Source organism: Telmatherina bonti (assembly GCF_933228915.1).
Source record: "Telmatherina bonti genome assembly, chromosome: 14".
NCBI classification, from domain to species: Eukaryota; Metazoa; Chordata; class Actinopteri; order Atheriniformes; family Telmatherinidae; genus Telmatherina; species Telmatherina bonti.
In genome coordinates, this window is record NC_136612.1 from 34,459,326 (window position 1) to 34,482,303 (window position 22,978).

Below are 22,978 nucleotides of genomic sequence, written 5' to 3' on the forward strand. Positions count from 1 at the left end.
ACAAAAGCCCCCACTCAGGGTTTAAACGTCCCACAGGGACACTGATGAGCCTGAGATGTGGACTACGTAAAGCTGCAGAATAAGACACATGATTCCTGTGAAACAATCATGAAGTTACAGAAGAATAGACGTTTAATCATTGGTTTTTCCAGAGTTTTCGGAGTTAGGGGCTTCTTTCCATTCCTTGAGCCTTTCTATGTTACTTGAAGATATAAAGGACGCTTTGATACGATTTGTAAATAAAAATCTTTATTGTGCAAGTTTTGTCACCTGAACAGTTTAATGAGCTCTATAGCAGCGAGTCTGTTGTAGGGAAACACCTGGCTGACGGGTCCTGTCATCACTTCCTGCCTGATTCCTGCATTTTCTGCAAAAGCGAAAACTTTGTTTAGTCAAGGAAGGAAGTTGTTTTTATAACAGTTGACTGTGTTTTAACAGCATGTTAGCTTCATTAGCTATGTCTGATTTAAATGTCACCACCCTGATGTTAGCAGGGTTGTTAGCCAACACATCCATCAGAGGGCAGTGCAGATTTCAGTCTTCAGCTCTGGGTCTGACGTCATGTTCAGACAACAATAAACATGGTGACGACAAAGCAGATCATCATGTTCATTTGCAGAAAAAGATATAAAACAAGAGCCATATGGGCTCCTGTATTACCAGCTAATGCTAAGACTGAACTCCTCATCTGGTGAATAAAGACAGGACTATTTCAAATAGTGTATTTAAGAAGATTGTCAGATCAGATTTATCTGGTAATCTGATTACTCTTAGATATATTATGCTCATGTAAACGTGGACAGTGTTTTATAAAAGTAGTTACCTGAGAAAAAAGGTTTTGTTTAACAAACATCTGTAAAGGATTCAAATCTAATCGGATTAAATGGAAATGAATCAGGCTGCTGTGAATTAGTGATGATATCCAGCGCTGAAGCGGAGTGTTTCCTTCAGGGATTCTTACTGAGCTGCAGTTTAAAGTTGCTGTACGTCTCTGGGTTTCTCACGGTGGAGCAGATGAAGATCTCTGGTTGGACCTGGACAGAACAGCAGCTCAGGATCTTGGACAGCAGCTTCACCAGACTTTCAGCAACGTCTGGATCGTAAACCACGTCTGCAGAGCAGGAAAGAAACATCACTGATGAGCTGGTTTGCAAACTTCTACAATGTTTAATGTCATGTAACACAGGAAGCAAGACTGGACAGAGGTCACATGGTCTGTGGTGGACTTTATGGACAAACTGGTTCATTAAAAGTTTTCTGAAGGTAATTTTATTAAAAACTGAAATGATAAAAAACTGGTCTACAAAGAATATTACATACTAAACTTATAAGGTTTGTATACCTTTTTTTTTAGAAGAATTTCCAACTTAAAAAGATGGGAAATGTGCAACGACGTGTAATAAACTTTAATAGAGTAGAAATGGCAGATTGGAAGAATAACTAAGAACAAAGCTAAACATTTTCAGTTTTGTTAAATTATTTTTCCATCAGTTTGTTCGAGTTTGTCAAGCAGAAAATAGTGTAGTTGCACAGAAATGGTGTCTATTTATGATGTGTTCAGGTTAATTCCAATAATTAAAAACAAGTTTGAAACAGTATTTCATGGAATACAGACGAGGAATTAAAGATATTAACATACAAAGTGAACAGAGGAGGCTCTAAAATGGAGCCCTGGGGGACGCCATCAGTTGTGGATTGAGGTTTGTTTACGTAAAGTTACATGGATGACGATGACAAACTAATATAGTGCTACGCTGCAAATACAGTCATGTTGCTATTGATCATATATTTAACAGTCTCACGTTTATAGATCAGGTTCCATGTTCAGAACTATCTGGTCCTAAGCGGATCAGACCAGTAAAACAAGAGCTATAAATAATAACTAATAAATTATAAAACCTATAAATAATAAATTTCCCATTTTCCCTTTATTTTAGTGCAAAAATACATTATCAATATGTTTACATTTAATGATCTAAACTTGTATAAAATATTATGAACTTAAAATTTTGAGAAAATTAAACGTTTTAATTTTAATATATATATATATATATCCCCGTTTTGGGTTTTGTATGAATTTGCCATTTTATTCATTAACATATTTTATTTCATTTGAAATATTACAAACATAAATATTATCTTTATATTCAATACTAATTGGAAAATGGATCTACAAAATAAGACCAGCCCTATTCCAGGTATCTGGACCGGCTGGCGGGCCGGTTTTGGCCCCTGAACCGTATGTTTGACACCCCGAGTCTGCAAACATGTTGTCCATCTTCGTCTCTGAATCTGATCTCAGACCTGCAGCTATAACGACGTCGGGCCGGATCTCTCTGAGCTTCTCCTCCGTCGCCGTCATCCAGTCCAACTCGTCCACGGTGACCACGGGAGACGAGCCGCCGCTCAGTCCGTTCAGGTGGATGTTGTCTCGGAGCTTCTGCAGGACGGTGGAGTGGCAGTCGCTGAAGACGAATCTGTGTGGACCGCACGAGTGACAGATGGTGATGCCGGTCAGGCCCACGCCGCTGCCCAGCTCCAGAACCGACCTGCAGGCAGAAACCAGTTCATCAGAGTCCGGATGTCCAAAAAAATCCACAAGATTTCTGCAACTTCCAGTCGATAAAACGGAGACGTGGATAATCAGCTCCTCACACCAGAGGTTCAGCGTGTTTCCTGCAGACCTGATCATCATCTTCCATCTGCTGGATCATGCTGGTCAACATGGTGGACTTCCTGAGACCAGAACTGAATGCTAACCTGGAGGGTTCTCCAGAGTGACGTCTCTAAACGGAGACTTGTGGGCTGAAGCGTCTTCTGGATGTCGCAGATGTCTTGTTTATTTTTTTTAGACTGTTGTGGATTTTTCTGTCACATCTGACAGATGCAGAACCGACCAATCAGAGAAGGCGCGTTGACAGCAAGAACACGGCCGGTTGCGAGCTTTGCTAGCACTTTGTCGCTGCTGCTTCATTCAGACTTTTCATTACCATGGCAACCATGGTCAAGTGTCTTACCTTATTTTTCTCTGCTTCAGCTTCAAGATCCTGGACTAAACCAGTTCTCACCCCACTGAGTAGAACAGGAAGAACCCAGAGCCTCTTTTTTTCCTTCTCTTTTGCAGCATCAGCTCGACATCGCCATCGTTTGAGGTGAAATCCATTTTTGTTTTCACCAACTTGGAAGTTTGTTTTAAAATCTTTGATTATTTGTAGTTTTGCGTCGTGCTTGGGGTGAATGGACAAAACAGTTTATTTCATCCCTGAATTATTGGTAATTTTGTGTCGTTCCTTTGCATTGGACCTGGTGCATAAAGGCCTCATAACATATCATAACATCCAGCTTTCCTAAATAAATTACACAATCAGCCTACGAGAATTCTACATCGACTCAGCTGACGTCCAGTGAGATGCAGTAAATAAGTTCTTCTATCTTTGCTGTAAACATTTCTGCAACGTGTCGTTACCAAACAGGTAACGAAGTTTGGTAACGCCTGTTTGGAGTCCGAGGACATAAAAAATGAACCTGCTCAGAATAAATGAAAAACTCTGAACCAGTTTAGGTTCTAGGAATGAAATCCTCCTCATTTCGTTAACTTCAGCTTTGGGTGTGTGCGTGTGTGTGCGTGTGTGTTTCTCCCTAGGAAACGGGAGGGGGGAGGTCTGAGCCCACCACTAACTACGGAAGCCCAAAGAGGACATTTGAGGTGCATTTTAAAGGGGAGGAATAAATCCTAATCCAGATAGTTTGGAACCTCTCGGTACCTGCCGGTGAAGACCTGCTGGTGATCCAGAGCCCACTCGGCCAGGTGCAGAGCAGCTTCCCAGGTCACCAACCCGGTGGTTCCCTCTGAGATCAGCGCCATGTTCTCCAGCAGGCTGATGACGTCGCCGCTGGGCTGCGATGAACAACAAGACAATCTGAAGCTCATTTGTTCATCTGAACCCGCGGGAGCTTTAGCTGCGCTCTGTTTGGTACCAGTAAGTAGCTCTTGTAGCACTCTGAGGCCTCCTCGGCTCCGAGCACCTCGGCCAGGGCATCGTACAGCTCGTCCAGCGGGTCGCAGGCTGCCGCTTCCTGCTGCACAGACACAAAAACTTTATTCTGTTCCAGCTGACGCCGTCATGAAACGTTGCTTATGAAACAACCTCCTGACCCGTCTGATGAGCTCGGACAGGAACAGCCTCCTGTATCTGACCGACGGCGGAAACTTCCGGCACAGAGGATGAAGACACGTCTGTGGAAGAAATAAAAACAACCCGGTTTATTTCTGCTGAGTCGTGATCAGAGCAAGATGAGGTGTTGGGGGCGGAGCAGCTGACCTGCTGCAGCAGCTCCGACAAGAACTCTGACGACTTGTTGCTCTGCAGCTCGTTTTCCACAACCTGTCAGCCGGAGGAGATTCAGTGTTTACGCCTTCACCTGCATCTTTCCTGGTGACAAGCGTCGCGCTGGGATTGTTTGCTCTGAAACGTCGTTTCTCATCGTTTCCACTGACAAATATTTGTCCTTTTGAGTTCATCTTTTCTCTTTTAGTGAACAATATCTCAACTCGGTCTGATTTTTTGTTTGTTTTGAACAGCTATGAGAACAACTGGTTGGATATTTTTGAGATGCTTGCAAAGCCAAAATGTTTGACTTTTGGCTTTAATCTGAAACTCTAAACATGCTTCGATATCTAAAAAATTCTGCTGTTAAAGTGTAAAATAGAAAAAACCTTTTAAATTAACAGATTCTCAGAATAATCAGAACTAACACGATAATCATCATGAATATTTTTTTTTTTAATACTGTGGTTTAATTATTATTATTATTTTTTTGTTAAATTATTTTCTTATTTTTGTTGAATTTACTCATCAATATATTTTCTTCATGTTTAAAATGTTTTCTTACATGTACTGATGTTGAGTTTTACCTATGTTTTATACTGCTATTACAATAAAGATATTAACACACACTGTACTATTGTGATCTTCCTTCAAGTTGCAAGACGTATCAATAGCTGTATCAATAAAAATGTGCCATAAACTGATGGTATGGGATCAAAATGTTGGTATCGCCCAGCCCTGGTTGACAGATGGTAACTATCAGGCTCCTTAACATGACAACCTGAATCTGACGTGTCTGTTGTTGAATACTAATGATTAAACAAGATAAATATTCAACATTTAGTTGAACATGTTTGTTCAACATGCTTGCAGACATTAAACGCCATGGATCTGGAAATCCGCAGCTGTCCTGCAGGTATTTCATGTTTCCCTGCAGCAACACCTGACTCAATAAAGCAGATGTGTTTTAACAGATGTGTGCAGAACTCAAAAAGCTGTGAGGGTCCATTTTATTTTAATCAGGTGTTGAAGTAGGGAAACATCCAACACATGCAAGGCCCTGGCAAACAGCATGGATAACCATTTATTACCCCTACCACGGAGATAGTGGACGCTATGGTTTAACTGGTGTCTGGTTGTCAGCAACTTTACACACAAAAAGGTGCCTAAAGTGAGGCTTTGTAATGTATGTTTTAGTTGTAAATTCTTTCTGCGACTTCATTTTCGTGTATGGTTTTATACTCACACTCCAGGGAAACGAAGTCAGGCGGCTCATGGCGAAAAACAAGACCTGAAATTCATCTAAAATATCCGAATTATTCACTATTTTTTCCTCTGAAAGCGCCATCTTCCACGTGCATTTGTTTACTTCCTTTACTGACCCACAATCCACCGCGATTGTCTCTCGCTAGCCCTGCTGGGTAATGTAGTTTTCTTCTTAACTAATCGCTTCAAGGAAAAAATGAAATATTAAAATATTTAATGAAGAAAATAGGTAAAATAAACAAACCTTTTATACATGTTTGAGCACAAAATATTTTATAATTTAAGTGGAATCTGCTGCAGGAGAAATTTAATGATTTGTTATGAACAAAGGGGGAAAAAACTTTTTGATTTATTTTAGTCGCAGGCTTTTTCTCGCGCTATTTTCCTGCTGCGTCACTGCACGAGCAGATAAAAGTCTTTACAGTTGGGACAACTCCTCATTTACTGCTGAAGCAGGGCCTGCTGGTGAGTCACATTAATGCTACTGTAAATACTCCGTTTATCAGTTCCTTTTTCACCTTTTTGTTGCATACATTATGCACATACAGTTATGACGTTTTTGTTAATTGTAAATACAAATTTTACACACGCACACATACAAAACAAAACTTTATTTTAAGGGATACAAAGCAAAATAGCCCTGCGATGGACTGGCGAGCTGTCCAGGGTGTACCCTGCCTGTCGCCCAAAGCCAGCTGGGATAGGCTCCAGCTTCCCCGCGACCCTGAATTGGAATAAGCGGTTCGGAAAATGAATGAATGAATGAACAAAGCAAAATAAACCACAATAATATCAGTATAATTGCTGATAAAATAGCCGTGTACAACTGCGTAGAAAAGTGTTAAAAGTTATAGGTATCCAAACAGCGGTAATAAATGTTTTATTATCTTTCATTATCTTAACTGTCTACGGGAAAAAGCTTGATTCAAAGACATGATTCCATGTTTGTTGAATTGGTGGGACCCCGTCACCGGTGTTCATTTTGGGCTGTTCCATTGTCCTTCACACTGAAACGTTTTTATTTATCTTTTCTATGTATATACTGTAGTATATACTGTACTCTGAGTCCCGCGATTTATTTATTTGCTTACTTACTTACTATTTATTCAAAAGGAAAATACACAAAAATAAACATAAGTCCAAATTAACAAGCGGGAATGGACAAAGCTTATTTGCAGATAATTCACAATTAAATAATTTGATATCAAAATAATTTTAGTATTTAGTTTTATTTTAACTCTGAGTTTAATTACTTGCTGGCTTCATACAATTATATCAGAATAACCTAAATTAGAATAATCGGAGGAGAGAAGTCAGAAAGCAGACGAGACAGTCGGAACATTCCTCCGTGTGCGTTTCTCTCCGGAACGTTTAAAGAACGGACTGTCAACAAAGAAACATGGCGGCGGTCTTTGCCTAGCCGAAGTCCACTCTCCGTTTTAAATGGAAGGTGAAAAGTCGTACTAGTCTTAAACAGGTATGTTTTCTGGTATATTTTAAATCTGTTATCTCCTTTACATAATGTTGTTGTTCAGTTAAACGAAAGTGCTGCTTTAAGTCGATTCAGAGATTAAATTTAGTTACTTTTAACAAATTTAGTAAAACACCGAGGCGAACTTTAAGCAGGAGTTTGTGACATAAATAAATAAAACCTTCAAATTTCATATGAACGGTTTGATTTTCGAAGTTATTTCAGAGTTATTTCAGTCCTCAATTTTCCTCCAACCTACTTTGCAGTCCTGTCTTGTTATCTGAAATCACAGTCACTAAAATCAATGACATTCCCGCTGCGGGCTGCCCTGTTGCCATAACAACACGGCCGGACTCGATTTGTGAAGGGCATGAAAGGAGGCCAACCATGTCGTCCCGACACATCTCCAAATTCCTCTTTAAACCCGCTCAGCTTAATCTGTAGACCCGCTGCTGGAACCTGGATTTGTTTTGAAGGAAAACTTTTATACGGCAAGTTTAATTTGTCTTTTTATCATCATTCATATTTATTTTTTGGATTTCCCTCTAAATAATATACTATCATACAATATTGGTAGGTTTATTTAGAGACGTATTTTATCTTAGACATGTATATTAGTCAATAAACGTAAAAAGTAAAGAATGATAAAGGTTCAACAGCAAAACAACATTAATAGAGGCAATTCTACACATCTGGAAAACCACATGTGGATTACAGGTGGTTTTCCACATGTCAACCACATTTAATTCACATGTGGTCCATGTTCATGCCCCATGAACGCATCAGGACAACATCCTGGTCCATGAACGCATCAGGACCAACATCCTGGACTGTGAACGCATCAGGACCAACATCCTGGTCCATGAACGCATCAGGACAACATCCTGGTCCGTGAATGCATCAGGGCGTACATCTTTGTGGCGTGGAGACTAAAGGGAAAGCGCTCGCTGTACCTTCTCCGTTGGTGAAAGCCAGAATTCCCATCAACGGTCTGAGGATAAAGAACAGCTTGTTTGTGAATGAGCTTCGTTGATCTGAACGGTTGGTGGATTAATCGCCTGTATTCGTCAGAAACAACCAAAACGTGATCACAACTTCATCCTCGTTGCCCTGTCTCTGTAATCAACGTTTCTGCAGGGAAACGATGAGCAAACCAGATATTCTGTTATGATTACATAAAGCAGATTATTTAATTTGCGTTCTCCATATTTTCCTCGCAGTTGAACGTCTCACTGTGGCTGAAACAGCAACAAGGTTTCAGTCACACGTTGATTTTCATGAAGTGTCCTCGTCTTTGGTCACATGATCAGAGGTTAGAGTGATTCAGACCAGCCTGGAGACTGTAGCAGGTGTCGCAGCTCGGTGTCAAATGTCCCGTTTCCTGTTTTACGGGGAAATAGATTATTACTAATGAAAATAATGTTTAAATGTTGCTGTGTTCTAAAAACTCAGGTACTTTTTATTATGATGTTTTTCACAAAACTAGAAAATACTTCTGTAAAGAGCATTTATGAGTTGAGTTTTTAACTATTTTACAGAGTTTGTTATGGATTTAACATCCTAATCGTGACCCTGCAGGCGTCTCTGCGTTATTACGAGCAGAAAGGTTCGCTGAGAGGAGATTTCCCTCTTCAGACATAAAACTCCCGTCTGATCTCAACAAACCTGAGCTTCACAGTAAGTTTTGGTGTGTTTGTCCTCAGAGCTGCAGGCGTCATGGTGCTGAAAGTCTTCTTCCCGCAGTGCTGCAACCGGGCGGACAGCGGCCTGCTGGTAGGCCGCTGGATCTCCGAGCACGATTCGGCTGTGGTCCTGGCGGTCATCCACTACCCGTTCATCCCCGGACAAGTCAAGCAGTACATCCAGCAGGTTGGTGCAGCAGCAGAGTCCTCGTAGATCAGATCAGTCCAGACCAGCAGATGCTGCTGGACTCTGGATCAGAGACATGGCAACCTCAGTGACTTGGAGATGTTTAAGAGCAAAGGTGGCAAATCCTGGTCCAGAAAGTAGAAATCCTGCCATGTTTTTGGGTCTACCTGTACATTTAGATCAGGTGTTTTCACTAACAGGCTCTTTACCTGGAAAATAAACTCTGCTCATTAAATTCAGCTCGTTTGGTTCAATTCAATTCAACTTCATTTATATAGTGTCAGATCACGGCAATGCCATCTCAAGACGCTTTACAGACGGGAATGAAAAACATCATGAAAGCCTCTATAAGGAAACCAACAGATTTGGTCCTGTTTGGTGACCGGTCAGAACTGCTGCTGGACTGGACTTTTACTTTCTGGACCAGGAATTGCCACATCTGCTGATCAAGTTAAACTCGTAAAATCAGGTTAAAATCCGCCATCTGCCCACAGACTTGTTCTGCATCAGAACGTAGATGATTCTTCTTCTACAAACATTAAAACTCCTTGTATCGTTCCGTCGTTTCCCGGCAGATGCAGGCCCAGAGCGGGGTGGAGCTGTCGGTGCTGGGCTCCTGGAGTTTACCGAAAGAGGGGCAGGAGGGCATGGAGAGTTTCCTCAGAGACCTGAGCACCATCTTCCCTCAGCAACGCTGGCTCCAGATCAGCCGGCAGATGGGGAAGACGGGCTTCACCTGCCAAGTGCTCGACCGGGATCAGAGTAAGAACCTCGGCCTGAGAAGGAACTGGGTCTCCTGGTTCTGGAGGCAACTTCAGGACACAATCTGTTTAGTGTAACGCGGTAACGACTCCTTAAAAAGCCCAGTTCAGACCAGTTCATCTGATGTCGTAAGAGACTGGTGCATCAGCCTCATGCTGGTGTGGAGGACCACCTTCCTGCTGCAGCATCTTTACTCACATCTGGATGGAAGACGCCGTGTGAGGATCACGTTCTCTCATTTTCCCAGTGTTTCCAGTACCATCCAGCCAGCTGCAGCAGGGGGGTGTAGACACATCCACCGTCTCCATAGACCTCAGCTTGTCCAGCTGATGTGGTGTTCCCGGACTCAGAGCCCCTCAGGAGTCGGTCCTCGCTCCTCTCTCTGAGGAGAAAGGAGTTCTGACTCTAACTCTGCGCTGCTGTGATGAACGCAGGAGACGTGCGTCTATCTGCCTTTCTTCCTGTGATGGACCGAGCAGTGAGGAACAGTCAAGTCTAAAGTTAAAAAATGGGGTTTTTTATTATGACCCAAAAAAAGAAAAAGTTATTTTAACAGAAATGAATAAATCAGGCCCATAAAGAGGTCAACTTAACAAAACAGAAGTAACTCAAGCAACAAATGAAACCAACTGACCTAACAAAGGACACACAAGGGGAAACATAAATCTGATCAGCCCAAACAAAAACACACAAAGGGCATGACACACAAAAACATAACTAAATGAACAAAAGAAAACCCTAAACCCCCCCGTTTTATTGCAGCAAATGGTCTGGTGCGATTATCTGCTCCACCTGCTGGTTGACAGCCGAGGGAATGGAGCTCCTGAAACTTAAAGGGAAAACACAAATGAATAAATTCCACAACAAACTAAAATGCTCGTTATTTCAGAACTGTTGTGATGCTGAATTAAACTAGTGTAAACTAATGTCTAACAAAAGTATCTGTAAATTAAATCCTAGTTGAAAATATTAATCTAAGTGCATTTTGATATCACACATGTGTGTCTGTAGGCTGTAGGCACAACCATCTCACTTCCTGAGCAGAACCGGCTAAAAGCTGAACGGACTCAGGAAGCGGTCCAAGCAGGGACCCCTTCACCCGTGTCATGCCGGGGGTCAAGGCTCAGACAGTTTGGGAAGCACTGGTCTAGACTGCTGTGTGGAAAGAAGACGATGTGTTTTATGTTTCTGATCTGATCAGGAGTTAAAATCATCACTTTGACCCGATTCTGGGTTCAAATAACTTTATTTATAAGACAAAACGTGACGTTTGGATCTTCCTGCATTTAAAACGGCTGCTGGATCGTTTTTTATGTGTAATAGTTTAATTTCTTCCTGATTCCAGGTGGGAAAGCAGTTCAGCGAGAAGCGAAGAAGAAGAAGGAGGAGGAGAAGGAGCAGGAGGAGGAGGAGGAGGAAGGCGACGGAGAAGACGAGGATGAGGAGAAGGTGATCTTCATCCATTACGAGCAGAGGAAGGTGATGCTGTCTCAGCTTCATCCCATCGAGAGTGGAGACAACAAAGCCGAGCCTCCGTCTGAGCTGCGCCAGGTACCAGACGCCGCTGCAGGTTCGATGCCCGCCTGCAGCTGACAGATTCTCGCCTCAGTGTCTCCTCTTCTTCACGTGAAGGTGTTCCAGACGGTGGCCCGCAGCCAGCCGCTCTTCTTCCTGGACAAATATGACGATGCGCCGCTGAAGTCGACCCACTGGCAGTCTGAGGGCCGAGAGGCCAGCATCATCGTGGAGCTGCTGAAACAGGCGTCCGTGCCGCTCTGCCTCCTGGTCGCCTGGCTGCTCTCCGTGTGGACGTGGATCTGTGGCATCCGGTGAGACGAAAGACGCCACGGCCGAGCTACTTTCACTGAGATCAGTCAGCGTTTCAGACAACAGCAGGAAGTTCAGGCTGAGATTTATTTCTTTACTTTGTCAGATCCTCCCGGATGCCTTCATTACTCAGATTTACTCAGATTACTTTCACGTGTTCTCTGAGAGCCAGAACGTCATGCTTGCTAAGAAATTCTGAAAATGGTGTAAAATCTTTACAGCTCTGATAAACAGACTCATCTGTCAGAGAAGAATAAATAAATGAATAAATAATTTTCTGTTTTTTCTGCTCGACACAAACAACAAACCCGTTCGGACCTTTTTGTCCAGAAGTTCTGCAGCAGTTTGTGCAGAAAAGCTTCGTTTTTCCACTTTCCTGCAGCGCCCCCTGCTGGTTGCTGTCAGCTATGAGAAGAGGTGGAACATATTCATTTTGGATATATTGATTTATTAGAATGTACATTTATTTGTTTATGTATATGTGTTAATCCTGGCGAGTGCGTATATGTTTGTACGTATGTATGTGTGTCCATAGAGGTGTGTGTGTATATGTATGTATGTGTATATGTATATGTGTACATATGTATATATATGTGTACATATATGTGTATATGTATGTGTATGTATACGTGTGTATGTGTGTGTGTATATGTATGTGTGTGCCTGTATGTGTGTATGTATACATCTGTAGGTTGTTTTTTTCTTTTTGTTTTTGGGTTATTTTTTAGTTGTTTTCTTTCCTCTCCCTTTTCTCTCCCTTTATCTCTTTCACTTTTCTTATGAGGTGTTTTTTCTCCTTTCTCTTTCTGTCTTTCGTCTGTCCTCTCTGGTCCAGCAGTACAAACTCTACAATTCAAACAATAATACAAAATAAAAATAGAAATAAAATAAAAATTCAGAAAGTCAAGGGGATCATTATATCTATAAAGCTTCCCTTGGCAGAGAAAATTTGCTCAGCAGAACACAGCATCCAGACCATCATTCCGCTGCCTAAATGCTGCACAAGACAAAAAAAAAAAAAAAAAAAAAAGAACGTAGATTTATTTTCCTCACTGTTTGGTCCAGTTTCTGGTTTTATCCCAGAATTCAGTGGGCGAGAGGCGGGGAACACCCTGGACAGGTCGTCAGTCTCTATTGTCGTATAAAAACAAAAGAAATGCAATTAAAAAATAAAGATCAGGACAAAAACAACAAGAAAAAGGCTGATATAAGACAATACATTAAGTATTTTATAGATAATAACAATAAATAGTTTTAAAATACAGAAAAATGATGATATGAAAACTAAATAATTGTTTGGTTTCTGAACTGTTTGCTTCGGATGCTGATTCTCGTTAGCCTTTTAGCGGCGTTTCTCCCATCGTGTTGCTATGCTACATGTACACACCTGTTCTTACCTGTATACACCTGTACACACCTGCACACACCTGTACACACCTGTACTTACCTGTATACACCTGTACTTACCTGTATACACCTGTACTTACCTGTATACACCTGTACTTACTTGTACACACCTGTATGATGAGAAGGTTTGCAGCCACTTGAGCTCCTCCTGCCTGTTGACACGTCTCATCAGGTGTTTTTCTCTCTGTCCAGCGTCTTCCGCCTCTTCCCGCTGCGCTTCCTGTCCTCCAAACTGTCGACGTGCATCCAGCTCAGCTACAGAAGCGAACACATGAGAACGCTCAGCTCGCCGAAAGCAGCTGCTAATCACACAGACTTCATGAGGTGAGTTTGGGTTCTCTGTGACGATGCCGCGTGCGTTCACCGCTCCCTCACATCTCTCCGTCTCTGCTGGCAGGAAAGCCAACATCCTGGTGTCCTTCCTGGTGGACGCGGCGCTCGGCGTGCTGCTGATGTCGTGGCTCTACAGAGACGACCACATCGCCATGCTGGCCAACACTCTGGTGCCTGCAGCCGACGTAAGAGTCCGACTGAGACCACGCGGCCGAAGAACTGGAGACATGCATTTTCCTCCTCTGACTCCCCTCTCCTCTTCCTCAGCACGTGGCGAAAGAGCTGGAGGAGCTGCTGCAGTGGCTGATGGGAGCGCCCGCAGGCCTGAAGATGAACCGGGCTCTGGACCAGGTTCTGGGTCGCTTCTTCCTGTACCACATCCACCTCTGGATCAGTGAGTCGCAGCAAAACAAATCCTGCAAAACCTGCTTGTCCCTGCAGATGTTCAGAGTCCAACACGCTTCCCTCCAGGTTACATCCACCTGATGTCCCCCTTCATCGAGGGGATCCTGTGGTACGGAGGTCTGTCGGCCTGCCTCGGCCTGACCTTTGCCCTCTCTCTGCTGTCCGACATGGTGGCTCTGCTCACCTTCCACATCTACTGCTTCTACGTCTACGGCGCCAGGTAGGCCTCGCTTTTCACCGCCGTGGGGAACAGAAGAGTTTTTGCTGCTTCACACAGAAAATAAACGCAGAAAAACGTCAAGATTTTACTCAAATATTCACCTTCAACCCTGAAGATGGCATCATTTACAGGTTCAGAAAGACTCCTGCAGGTTAACCTGTGCATGTGCATTCATAACATGTGTAAACATCACGCCTGCAGACGCCTCACACTTCCACAAAAGCATGGTGTGTTTAAGTACTGGTGGAAAGCTGGGTAATTTGGATTTCAGTCTGATTGATGCAAAGTTTCTTCTCTCGTTATTTCAGAGCTGTGAAGCTGCTTTCTGTGACAGATAAATAAAGTGTTAATATGGGAGTCTATGACGTTTTACCAAGCAGCATCATCCGGCAGTTAAAAGTGAAGCCTATGTGGAAGTGCATAAAACTGCAGTTCCCCCTTCATCCACTAGGGGCTGCAAAACAGAGCAAATCCACATAGACTCCCATGTTAAAAAGACCAACTTCACAGCAGAAATAAACATGTTTACAGCAGAAATAAACATGTTTACAGCAGGAATAAACATGTTTACAGCAGAAATAAACATGTTTACAGCAGGAATAAACATGTTTACAGCAGAAATAAACATGTTTACAGCAGGAATAAACATGTTTACAGCAGGAATAAACATGTTTACAGCAGGAATAAACATGTTTACAGCAGGAATAAACATGTTTACAGCAGGAATAAACATGTTTACAGCAGAAATAAACATGTTTACAGCAGAAATAAACATGTTTACAGCAGGAATAAACATGTTTACAGCAGGAATAAACATGTTTACAGCAGGAATAAACATGTTTACAGCAGGAATAAACATGGTCAGGTTTACCTTCATGACAACTGTGGAGGGAGTGATTTTTTTTTTTTTTCTGTTTAGATGTAATTTAATCTCAAAATTTGGAAAAAATTGGGGGTGTGTTGTTTTGATTGACAGGTATTTGATGTCCCGCTGCTGGAAAACGGGGTGTTGCACAACCATAGATTCTAGCCGGGTAAACGGCGTGATTTAGCTTCAGCCCACCTATCTCTGTTAGCTCGGTTAACTCTTTGCTACAGGCAGGTTGGAGGTCGCCATATGTCAATCATCCACCCCAAAGCTCACAGCTCCCCCTCTCAGCTCCGCCTCTTTTCTCATTTCTGTATTTTCTGAGAGATGCAACGGTGGGAACGTCCACTGAGCTTCAGTTCCGCTCTTTAGAAGCATAAGCGTGTCGTCATGGAGACTACGCCCATCTTCCACATGCGTAGGCTCCACCTTCAACTTTCTGGAAGTTGCTGCTTGGTCCAGACCTGGACCGCTTTCAGGAACTTCTGCTCTGATTTGGAAATCATTATATTGTGATTTTGTTAACATTTTGAATGTTTTTGGAGCTGAAGTTGGTACCGCAGCTCGTGTCATCTCTGGGGAATCCGTTTCATCGTGCTGTGATGTGGCGTTGAGACACTTTTCAGACGTCAGACACACACATTCAGGTGCTGTTCAGCCCTGATGGGGATGAAAGGAAAAGTGTTTTGTTGCTTTTCTTAAACAACCGGCGTGTTTGCCTCCGTTGCAGTTTCTGCTCCTTCATCCCGGTTCAGTCTGGAGGAATAACGGCTGACATGAAAGCGTTGGAGAAACCATCAATTAAATTATGCATTTGCTCTAAAGATAGCGCCCCCCGCCTGTGGTGGGTAGTAAAATATTTCTTGCGTCCCTTGTTGCATATTTATGCTCCATCAGCTTCAGAAACATGGCTGTGTGTGTTTCAGATTGGCTTTGTCAGAGTGTTTTATTCAGTCTAAAAATACCTCCTGCTGCGATGGAGGAGACGGAGGAAGCATCGCTCCTCCTCGCAAATGTTCCTCCATCTGCCCCCAGGCAGCCTGCTGCAGAGAGAGCTATCAGGACTGACGCTTTCTGGTAACGGCTGGGCCTTTGAGGTGTTTGTGCACCACTCGCCCCCCAGGACAGACACAGAAATGTTCATTATTCTGATCCATCCCTGCCGCCACTTTGCCATGATCCACATATTTACTGATTAAAAATATATAAAAGGCCTCATAAGGAAATCATGAGCCTCTCCTCTCTGATCAAAGTTTAAGCAAAAACAAAACCAGCCTCGTGAGGAGGAGCTGAGGGGAGAAGAGGGGGGCGTGCAGCTTCAAGTCGGTAGAAAAGCTGTTTATTTCTGCTAATTCTGGAGAGATGGAAGAGCTGTTTGTTTTCTGTAGAACATTCTGCATCTCTTTGAGGTTTATTCACATGTTATTAACTCTGATAGTTTCAGAGATTAAAACCTTTGCTTCAGACTTTGTGCTGAAAACCTGCGGTGGAGGAAAACAGCTCAACTCTTAGAAGTTTGGTTGTTTCAAGGCTTCTCATGCAAAAAGTTTTCAAAAGGCTCCAGTTTCAGTGAAAATAAGTTAAAAAAAAATGACATAAAAGTGTTGGATAAGTGAACATATCCAGCAGATGAGATTTCAGCTGCAGCTCTGACATATTTTTATTTATTTACGCACATGGTGTGTTGATGGCTGTTTTCCATCTCTGGTCTGCAGACTGACTTCAAAACAGGCGCATATGATGACGTCATACAACATATTACACAACATGGGGACAGAAACATCGGACATAGACGGCATATGTTTTATTTCATGGCTGCAAATGAAGAAGGCGTCTCGGTAACGTCTCTGTCTGTGTGATGGTAACTGCTTCTCCTGATAGTTACGGCTGGTTTGCTGCAGGTTGTGTTCCTCTGAAGGACATCACGTCCCGCGTTGTCCACCTCAGATACATGAAGATGATTTCCTGACCTCAGATCAGATGAAATGTGAGTGTGTTTACGTGTGTGTGTGTCCGTCAGGCTGTACTGTCTGAAGATCTACGGCCTCTCGTCTCTCTGGAGGCTCTTCCGGGGGAAGAAGTGGAACGTCCTGCGGCAGAGGGTGGACTCCTGCTCCTACGACCTGGACCAGGTGAGCTGCACAGAAAACCCTTTCCTTCCCATCAGTGTGGGGCGAGGCTGAAACGTCCTCGTCTGATTGGTTGTTGGAAGGAAACTCAGTTTTCTGCTTGCGATGTTCCAGCTCTTCATCGGAACGCTGCTGTTCACCATCCTGCTGTTCCTGCTGCCCACCACCGCCCTCTACTACCTGGTCTTCACCCTGGTGCGTCCCGCCGTCTGCTCCTCTTCATCCTGGCCTCTCGGGGTTTGGTTTTAACGTTTGTGTGTTGGTTGCAGCTGCGGCTGGTGGTGGTGCTGTTCCAGGGCGTCCTCCACCTCAGCGTGGACTTCATCAACTCCTTCCCGCTGTTCGGCGTGGGGCTGCGCGTCTGTCGCTCCTACAGACTGGCAGGTAGACCACCTTTCTGTTTTAATGGGAGATCTTTTCCAGGACAATTCTTTACTACGTTGCTTAAAATCTCTTCACATGTTTAATGTTCAAACACAAAAATAAAACTATTTCATCCCCTGAGGAATGGATGGGACTGAAAAAACATTGTTGTTTTAATCTAAACAAGTGGACGGTGAACGAAGCGAGCGCCAGAGAAGCTCGCAGCTCACATACGGGAACAAGCATGGAGTGTTTCTGTGCTTTGGAGGCTTCGGGGGGGGGGGGGTCTAAGAAAGGGGTTTAGACTTCTGAATTGTGTGTTTTCAACGTGTAGCCTACTGGAACTGGTTTTCATTCATAAAAATCTCTGGTTTGGCTTTTTCTGCACACACAGGGTTCATAACAAAACCTGAGTTTTTCCATTTTTAGGGGTTCGTGGTGAAGTTGCTGCGAAGTTTCTCGGTATGACGTCGTTCTCGACATGTTGACGCCTGAAAATACACAAAAATGATCCAGAAAAATCATATCCAACCCAGAAAACTAACTTTTCTGATGTTTTTCCTGATAAAAAGGAACAACTGGAGAAGTTTTCTACATATTTTTTTAACTGAAGCGTGTGGGTTGTCATGACAACATGGAACTAAGAAAGACAAACCTTCTGAAAGCTGCAGAATTATTGTTTTTCTTTAGAAATGGAGACAATGAAGAAGTTTTAAGTGTGAATAAATTGGACGAAGCTGTTTCTGTTTGCAGAGGGTGTGAAGTTCAGGGTCCTGTGTGAAGAGCCAGGCACCGCCCTTCACCTCCTCATGGAGGTAAGCGGTCTCATCGTCTCTGCAGCGCCTCCTCTTTAAAGTTAAAAACGCGTCTGATGTAAATTTGCTCCTCCTCAGATCAACCCTCTGAAGTTCAGCAGCGTGGTTCAGACCTACCGGACCCCGACATACAGCTGCTACCCCAGAGACTCGTGGGCCGCCCTGGTGAAGAAGCTGTTTGTCGGCGAGCTGATTTACCCCTGGAGACACAAAACCACCAAGACCGACTGAGACGGAGCCAGAAATGTGGCCAGGAGGAGGAAGAGGAGCGACGAGGGAGGGAGGTGATGAATAAGGCGTGAAATGGGCGAGATGAGACGGAAAGGATGTCGGTAAATTCCATCCATCTGTCATCAGCAGCTACCTCGACCCGTTGGACAAACGTCCCGTTGGACCAACGACCCGTTGGACAAACGTCCCGTTGGACAGACGACCCATTGGACAAACGTCCCGTTGGACAAACGTCCAGTTGGACAGACGACCCATTGGACAAACGTCCCGTTGGACAGACCACCCGTTGGACAAACGTCCCGTTGGACAGACGACCCATTGGACAAACGTCCAGTTGGACAGACGACCCATTGGACAAACGTCCAGTTGGACAGACGACCCATTGGACAAACGTCCCGTTGGACAGACCACCCGTTGGACAAACGTCCAGTTGGACAGACCACCCGTTGGACAAACGACCCGTTGGACAAACGTCCAGTTGGACAGACGACCCATTGGACAAATGACCTGTTGAACCAACGACCCGTTGGACAAACGTCCCGTTGGACAAACGTCCAGTTGGACAGATGTCCCATTGGACAGGCGACCAGTTGGACAAACGTCCAGTTGGACAAACGTCCAGTTGGACAGACGACCCGTTGGACAAACGACCCGTTGGACCAACGACCCGTTGGACAGACGACCAGTTGGACAAACGTCCAGTTGGACAGACGACCCGTTGGACAGACGACCCGTTGGACAAACGACCCATTGGACAAACGTCCAGTTGGACAGACGACCAGTTGGACAGACGTCCCCTTTAAAACGCCGTCGGCTGCTTGAACAAACAGAAACGCAGAAACACAGAGAACTGTCCACCGTCTGGTTTGATTTTCACTCCTTCTAGTCAAACGTTTCAGATAATGTCTTCGAGGAGTTTCCCGTCAGACTCGAAGCAGATCGGAACTTCGATAATCTGCAGCTTTTCTTTTCCACCAGCGAGTTCGGAGTGTTGAAACTGGGAATACGGGCTACATTCCCACTGGATGTAACTGGTTTCCAACCACAGATAAAACAAGCAAGCAGACCAGAAACAGCTGCTGGTTCTTCAGGATCAGAAGTAAAAACCATCAGCGGACACACAAACTGTTTCCAACCAGCTTCTTTTACCGCGCAGCTTCCCACAACGTTCTGGTTGTTTTCTGGATTTATTCAGAAAACAACTTCCTCATGTAGCAGAACAACGACCTGATTCTCAACTTCCGACTCACCTGGGAAACTCTGACGTGGATCCATCTCTGACTGGATCATCCAGCAGCAGCAGAGGCCTCAGATGGGTCTGAAGATCAACCAGAACCAGAACCCTCATCCGCCCAAACCCTCCTCAGATACAACCAGACCGCCGGCCACACTGCAGTCAGACCTGATGGAGCCGAGTCCTGCTCCTCCAGAACCAGTCCTTCTCCTCCGTGACCAGTACTGCTCCTCTAGGATGGGTCCTACTCCTCTAGAACCAGTCCTGCTCCTCCGTGACCAGTCCTGCTCCTCTAGAACCAGTCCTGCTCCTCCAGAACCAGTCCTGCTCCTCCATGACCAGTCCTGCTCCTCCAGAACCAGTCCTGCTCCTCCAGAACCACTCCTGCTCCTCCATGACCAGTCCTGCTCCTCCAGAACCACTCCTGCTCCTCCATGACCAGTCCTGCTCCTCCATGACCAGTCCTGCTCCTCCAGAACCAGTCCTGCTCCTCTAGACTCAGTCCTGCTCCTCTAGACACAGTCCTGCTCCTCCATGACCAGTCCTGCTCCTCTAGAACCAGTCCTGCTCCTCTAGACCCAGTCCTGCTCCTCTAGAACCAGTCCTGCTCCTCTAGAACCAGTCCTGCTCCTCTAGACCCAGTCCTGCTCCTCTAGACACAGTCCTGCTCCTCCAGAACCAGTCCTCCTCCAGGACCAGTCCAGATGTTTCAGAGGCCTCCAGATGTGACCTGTGTGGTCAGGAGTTCCTGTGGACGCCACAGAGATGCAGAAGGAACCTTCTAGTGTTGTGAGCAGAGACTCTGATGAACGCGTCTCTTTTCCAGCGGTGTCCGGAGAAAACGGACGTTTATTCTGGCCTGAAGCTCTCCGCGGAGGAGCTGCTGCAAACGAGTGTGTGAGAACGAGTGAGGAATGTGATGACGGGGGTCCAGTCAGCCGACACACCATCTTTCCATCCTGCCCGACTAAAAGACAGAAGAAGAAGAAAGGAACTGGAAATCAGTCCAGTCGTGGTTTTGACGTCTGTAAGTCGGCGTCCATTCGTCTGACTGCTTCCTGTACGACAACATCAGTGTGTGTCTGGTCGTATCTGGTGGTTGTTTGATCCATCACTCTCACTGTTCTGGAAAACCAACGACGCCGCCAAACTTCTTCTTGTTTGTTGCGTCAGCAAACTAGAACTTTTTATCTGTAGAAGTCGTGTGTGTTCTCAGTCAGCTTGGCTCTTCATCCTCTCCTGGTGTTTAAAATGTCCTGTTGTTGAAGTCTTAAAGATCATTTTAGAGTTTTACATTTTCAGAAAATGGTTTTATAAAATACTGCTGAGTCATCGTGTCCAGATAGCAAAACTATTAAACCAGATCCGTCCCACTCTACCTGCACAAGCGATCTGCCATGAGGAAGGCTTCCTGTATGAGCACGCCTTCTGGCCCACAACGTACGAGCCCTAATCCACATCCAGGCCAACATCTGGACCACATGTGGGCCACATGGGACTTCCCATGAGGTCTTGGTGACATAATCAGACGCATTTCATCTTTAATTTCCGTTACAATTTCCAGCACTTATTTTACGATTTTACTTTCAGGCCTCATCGCCAGCAGAGGCTTGTTGCTGCGAATATATTCATAATAAAAGTGCAAATATTGATTTTAAAATAAAGTTTTACGCATACTTTAACTTTAAAACAAGTGAAAGGAAGCAAACATAGTTCCTGTTTGTGGCCATTTAATGCGTGTTATTATATATATATGTACGAGAAATTATTGACATGAGCAGGATTTTTATCTATTATTGGTTCTAAATTTGGTTTCATTTTCCATGAATTCCTCTGCCTTACATCCCATAATCTGAGCCCAGCTGGGAACTGACATCTGGGTCACATCTGGCCCAGATCACACTGATTCCAGGTTCAGACCAAACATGTCTGCTTTCTGGGTTGGACTTGGGGGTGTGTCCTAACTTTACATCCAATGAAAAACTTTCCCACCTTGAAAGGCACCTAAATCCTTGAGATGGTCTTGGCTGCAGCCTGGAGAATGAGGCGGGGTTGGACGTCCAACTCAACATTTTAATCGGATCAACCCTAACTCTAACCCTAACCCCGCCCATTTAACACCCCCAATACCCAGGCCCGCCCCATTCTCCAGGCTGCAGCTGGGGATTATTGAAATCTTCTGGGAATGTGGGCGGGGCCTCGTAAGCCTGCAACAGCCGGCTAATCAGAGCAGACTTGAAATAGAGGAAGCCTCAGTAAATTTAGTTAAAAAAAATTTTTTATTTATATAATCTTCTAAGTTAAATCCATGTACTAATATATTATTTATTTGTTTAGATTTTTAACAAAGATTTTTTTATTGTTTATTTTAAAAACAAAGTTTAATGAAATTATAGTCAGAATGAAATAATTAGTCTTTTGTTTCCATGTTTTCCTGAATCAATTGAAATATTTACTGTTACCGCCTGAATGGAAAATATTGATGACTCATTTTGGACTTGGTGGGCGTGTCCCAACCGCATCCAACCACTTTGGGCTGGGAAAAGTGGGCGGGGCCTAGTAATGTAGCTGACCAATCAGAACAAACTTGTTTTATGTAGACTTTAACTTTAGGTCAGTAAATTAAACCAGATTTTATTAATCATTAATAAATAATAAAACCAACTTTGCCTTTTTTTAAAATGCAAAGTTTAATCTTGATAAATTAATAAAATTAGTTTTCTGTTTTATGTTGCCATGTTTCTCTGAATCACTGGAAGTATTTACACTGATAGACGAGTCTGTTACTGAATGATATGAAAGATATTGATGAACCATCCTGCAAGGGGTCGTGTCCTAACTTAACAACCAATTAAATGGTTCCATTCGCTGAATCTGTCACAGAAGAAGCTACCTCTTCCGACTGTTTGTGCCAATTCATGTCATCTTTAAATGACTTACTAAAAAGTGATTTTTTTTTCTTTTTATTCATATTTTTTACCTCCAACTGTTGAAGATTCAAGTGATTTTTTTTTTCATAAATATGTACTTTTCTGATATTTTGCTCCCATTTTTTTTTATTATTACCTACAAATAAAACTAATCATGAAAACATTACGTGTTATAAATGTTTTTTTAATGAGGTCTTTGGGATTTTTACATGTATTATGGGACCAAAACCTGGTTTCAGTAAATCTGTTCTCACCATCAAAGACATTGTTTTCACTAAATTACATCATAGATTATGAGAATAAAAGCCTTAAAGTTTGCAGACTTGTGTTAAGCATTTACTTCAGCACTCAGAAAGTAAATCACCTGTCAGGAAATTTTATTTATTGCTGCTTTTTCACTTGATAGGAGGATGATAAGTCTTGCTTTTTTTCTTTACAAACTAGCTTTTCTATATCTTTCAGAGAAAAGTTGCATTTGCACCTTGGATCCTCCTCATTTCAGACATTTTGTTTTATCCTC

General features: G+C 43.6%; 2 protein-coding genes across 3 annotated transcripts; one reads left to right on the forward strand and one right to left on the reverse strand.

Annotated features, from left to right (window-relative positions):
• Window positions 1-252: 252 nt before the first annotated feature.
• On the reverse strand, window positions 253-5,706 carry eef2kmt (eukaryotic elongation factor 2 lysine methyltransferase). 2 transcript variants are annotated; one of them, XM_079252429.1, is made up of 8 exons: window positions 5,575-5,706; window positions 4,323-4,385; window positions 4,157-4,237; window positions 3,979-4,077; window positions 3,765-3,898; window positions 2,305-2,549; window positions 962-1,111; window positions 253-367 (listed from the first exon to the last, which is right to left on the reverse strand). In XM_079252429.1, the coding sequence occupies exons 1-8, from the start codon at window positions 5,674-5,676 to the stop codon at window positions 267-269; spliced, it is 975 nt and encodes a 324-aa protein (XP_079108555.1). In that variant the 5' UTR covers window positions 5,677-5,706; the 3' UTR covers window positions 253-266. The 2 variants fall into 2 exon arrangements, with proteins under 2 accessions (XP_079108555.1, XP_079108554.1); XM_079252428.1 differs by having other exon boundaries at window positions 3,979-4,080.
• Window positions 5,707-8,769: 3,063 nt separating this feature from the next.
• Window positions 8,770-18,296, forward strand: pigq (phosphatidylinositol glycan anchor biosynthesis, class Q). Its single transcript, XM_079252426.1, has 13 exons — window positions 8,770-8,934; window positions 9,510-9,696; window positions 11,042-11,247; window positions 11,329-11,525; window positions 13,123-13,254; window positions 13,328-13,448; window positions 13,531-13,657; window positions 13,735-13,888; window positions 16,777-16,888; window positions 17,000-17,080; window positions 17,155-17,269; window positions 18,002-18,063; window positions 18,142-18,296. Exons 1-13 carry the CDS (start codon window positions 8,782-8,784, stop codon window positions 18,292-18,294), a joined length of 1,800 nt encoding a protein of 599 aa, XP_079108552.1. The 5' UTR covers window positions 8,770-8,781; the 3' UTR covers window positions 18,295-18,296.
• The last annotated feature ends 4,682 nt before the right edge of the window (window positions 18,297-22,978 follow it).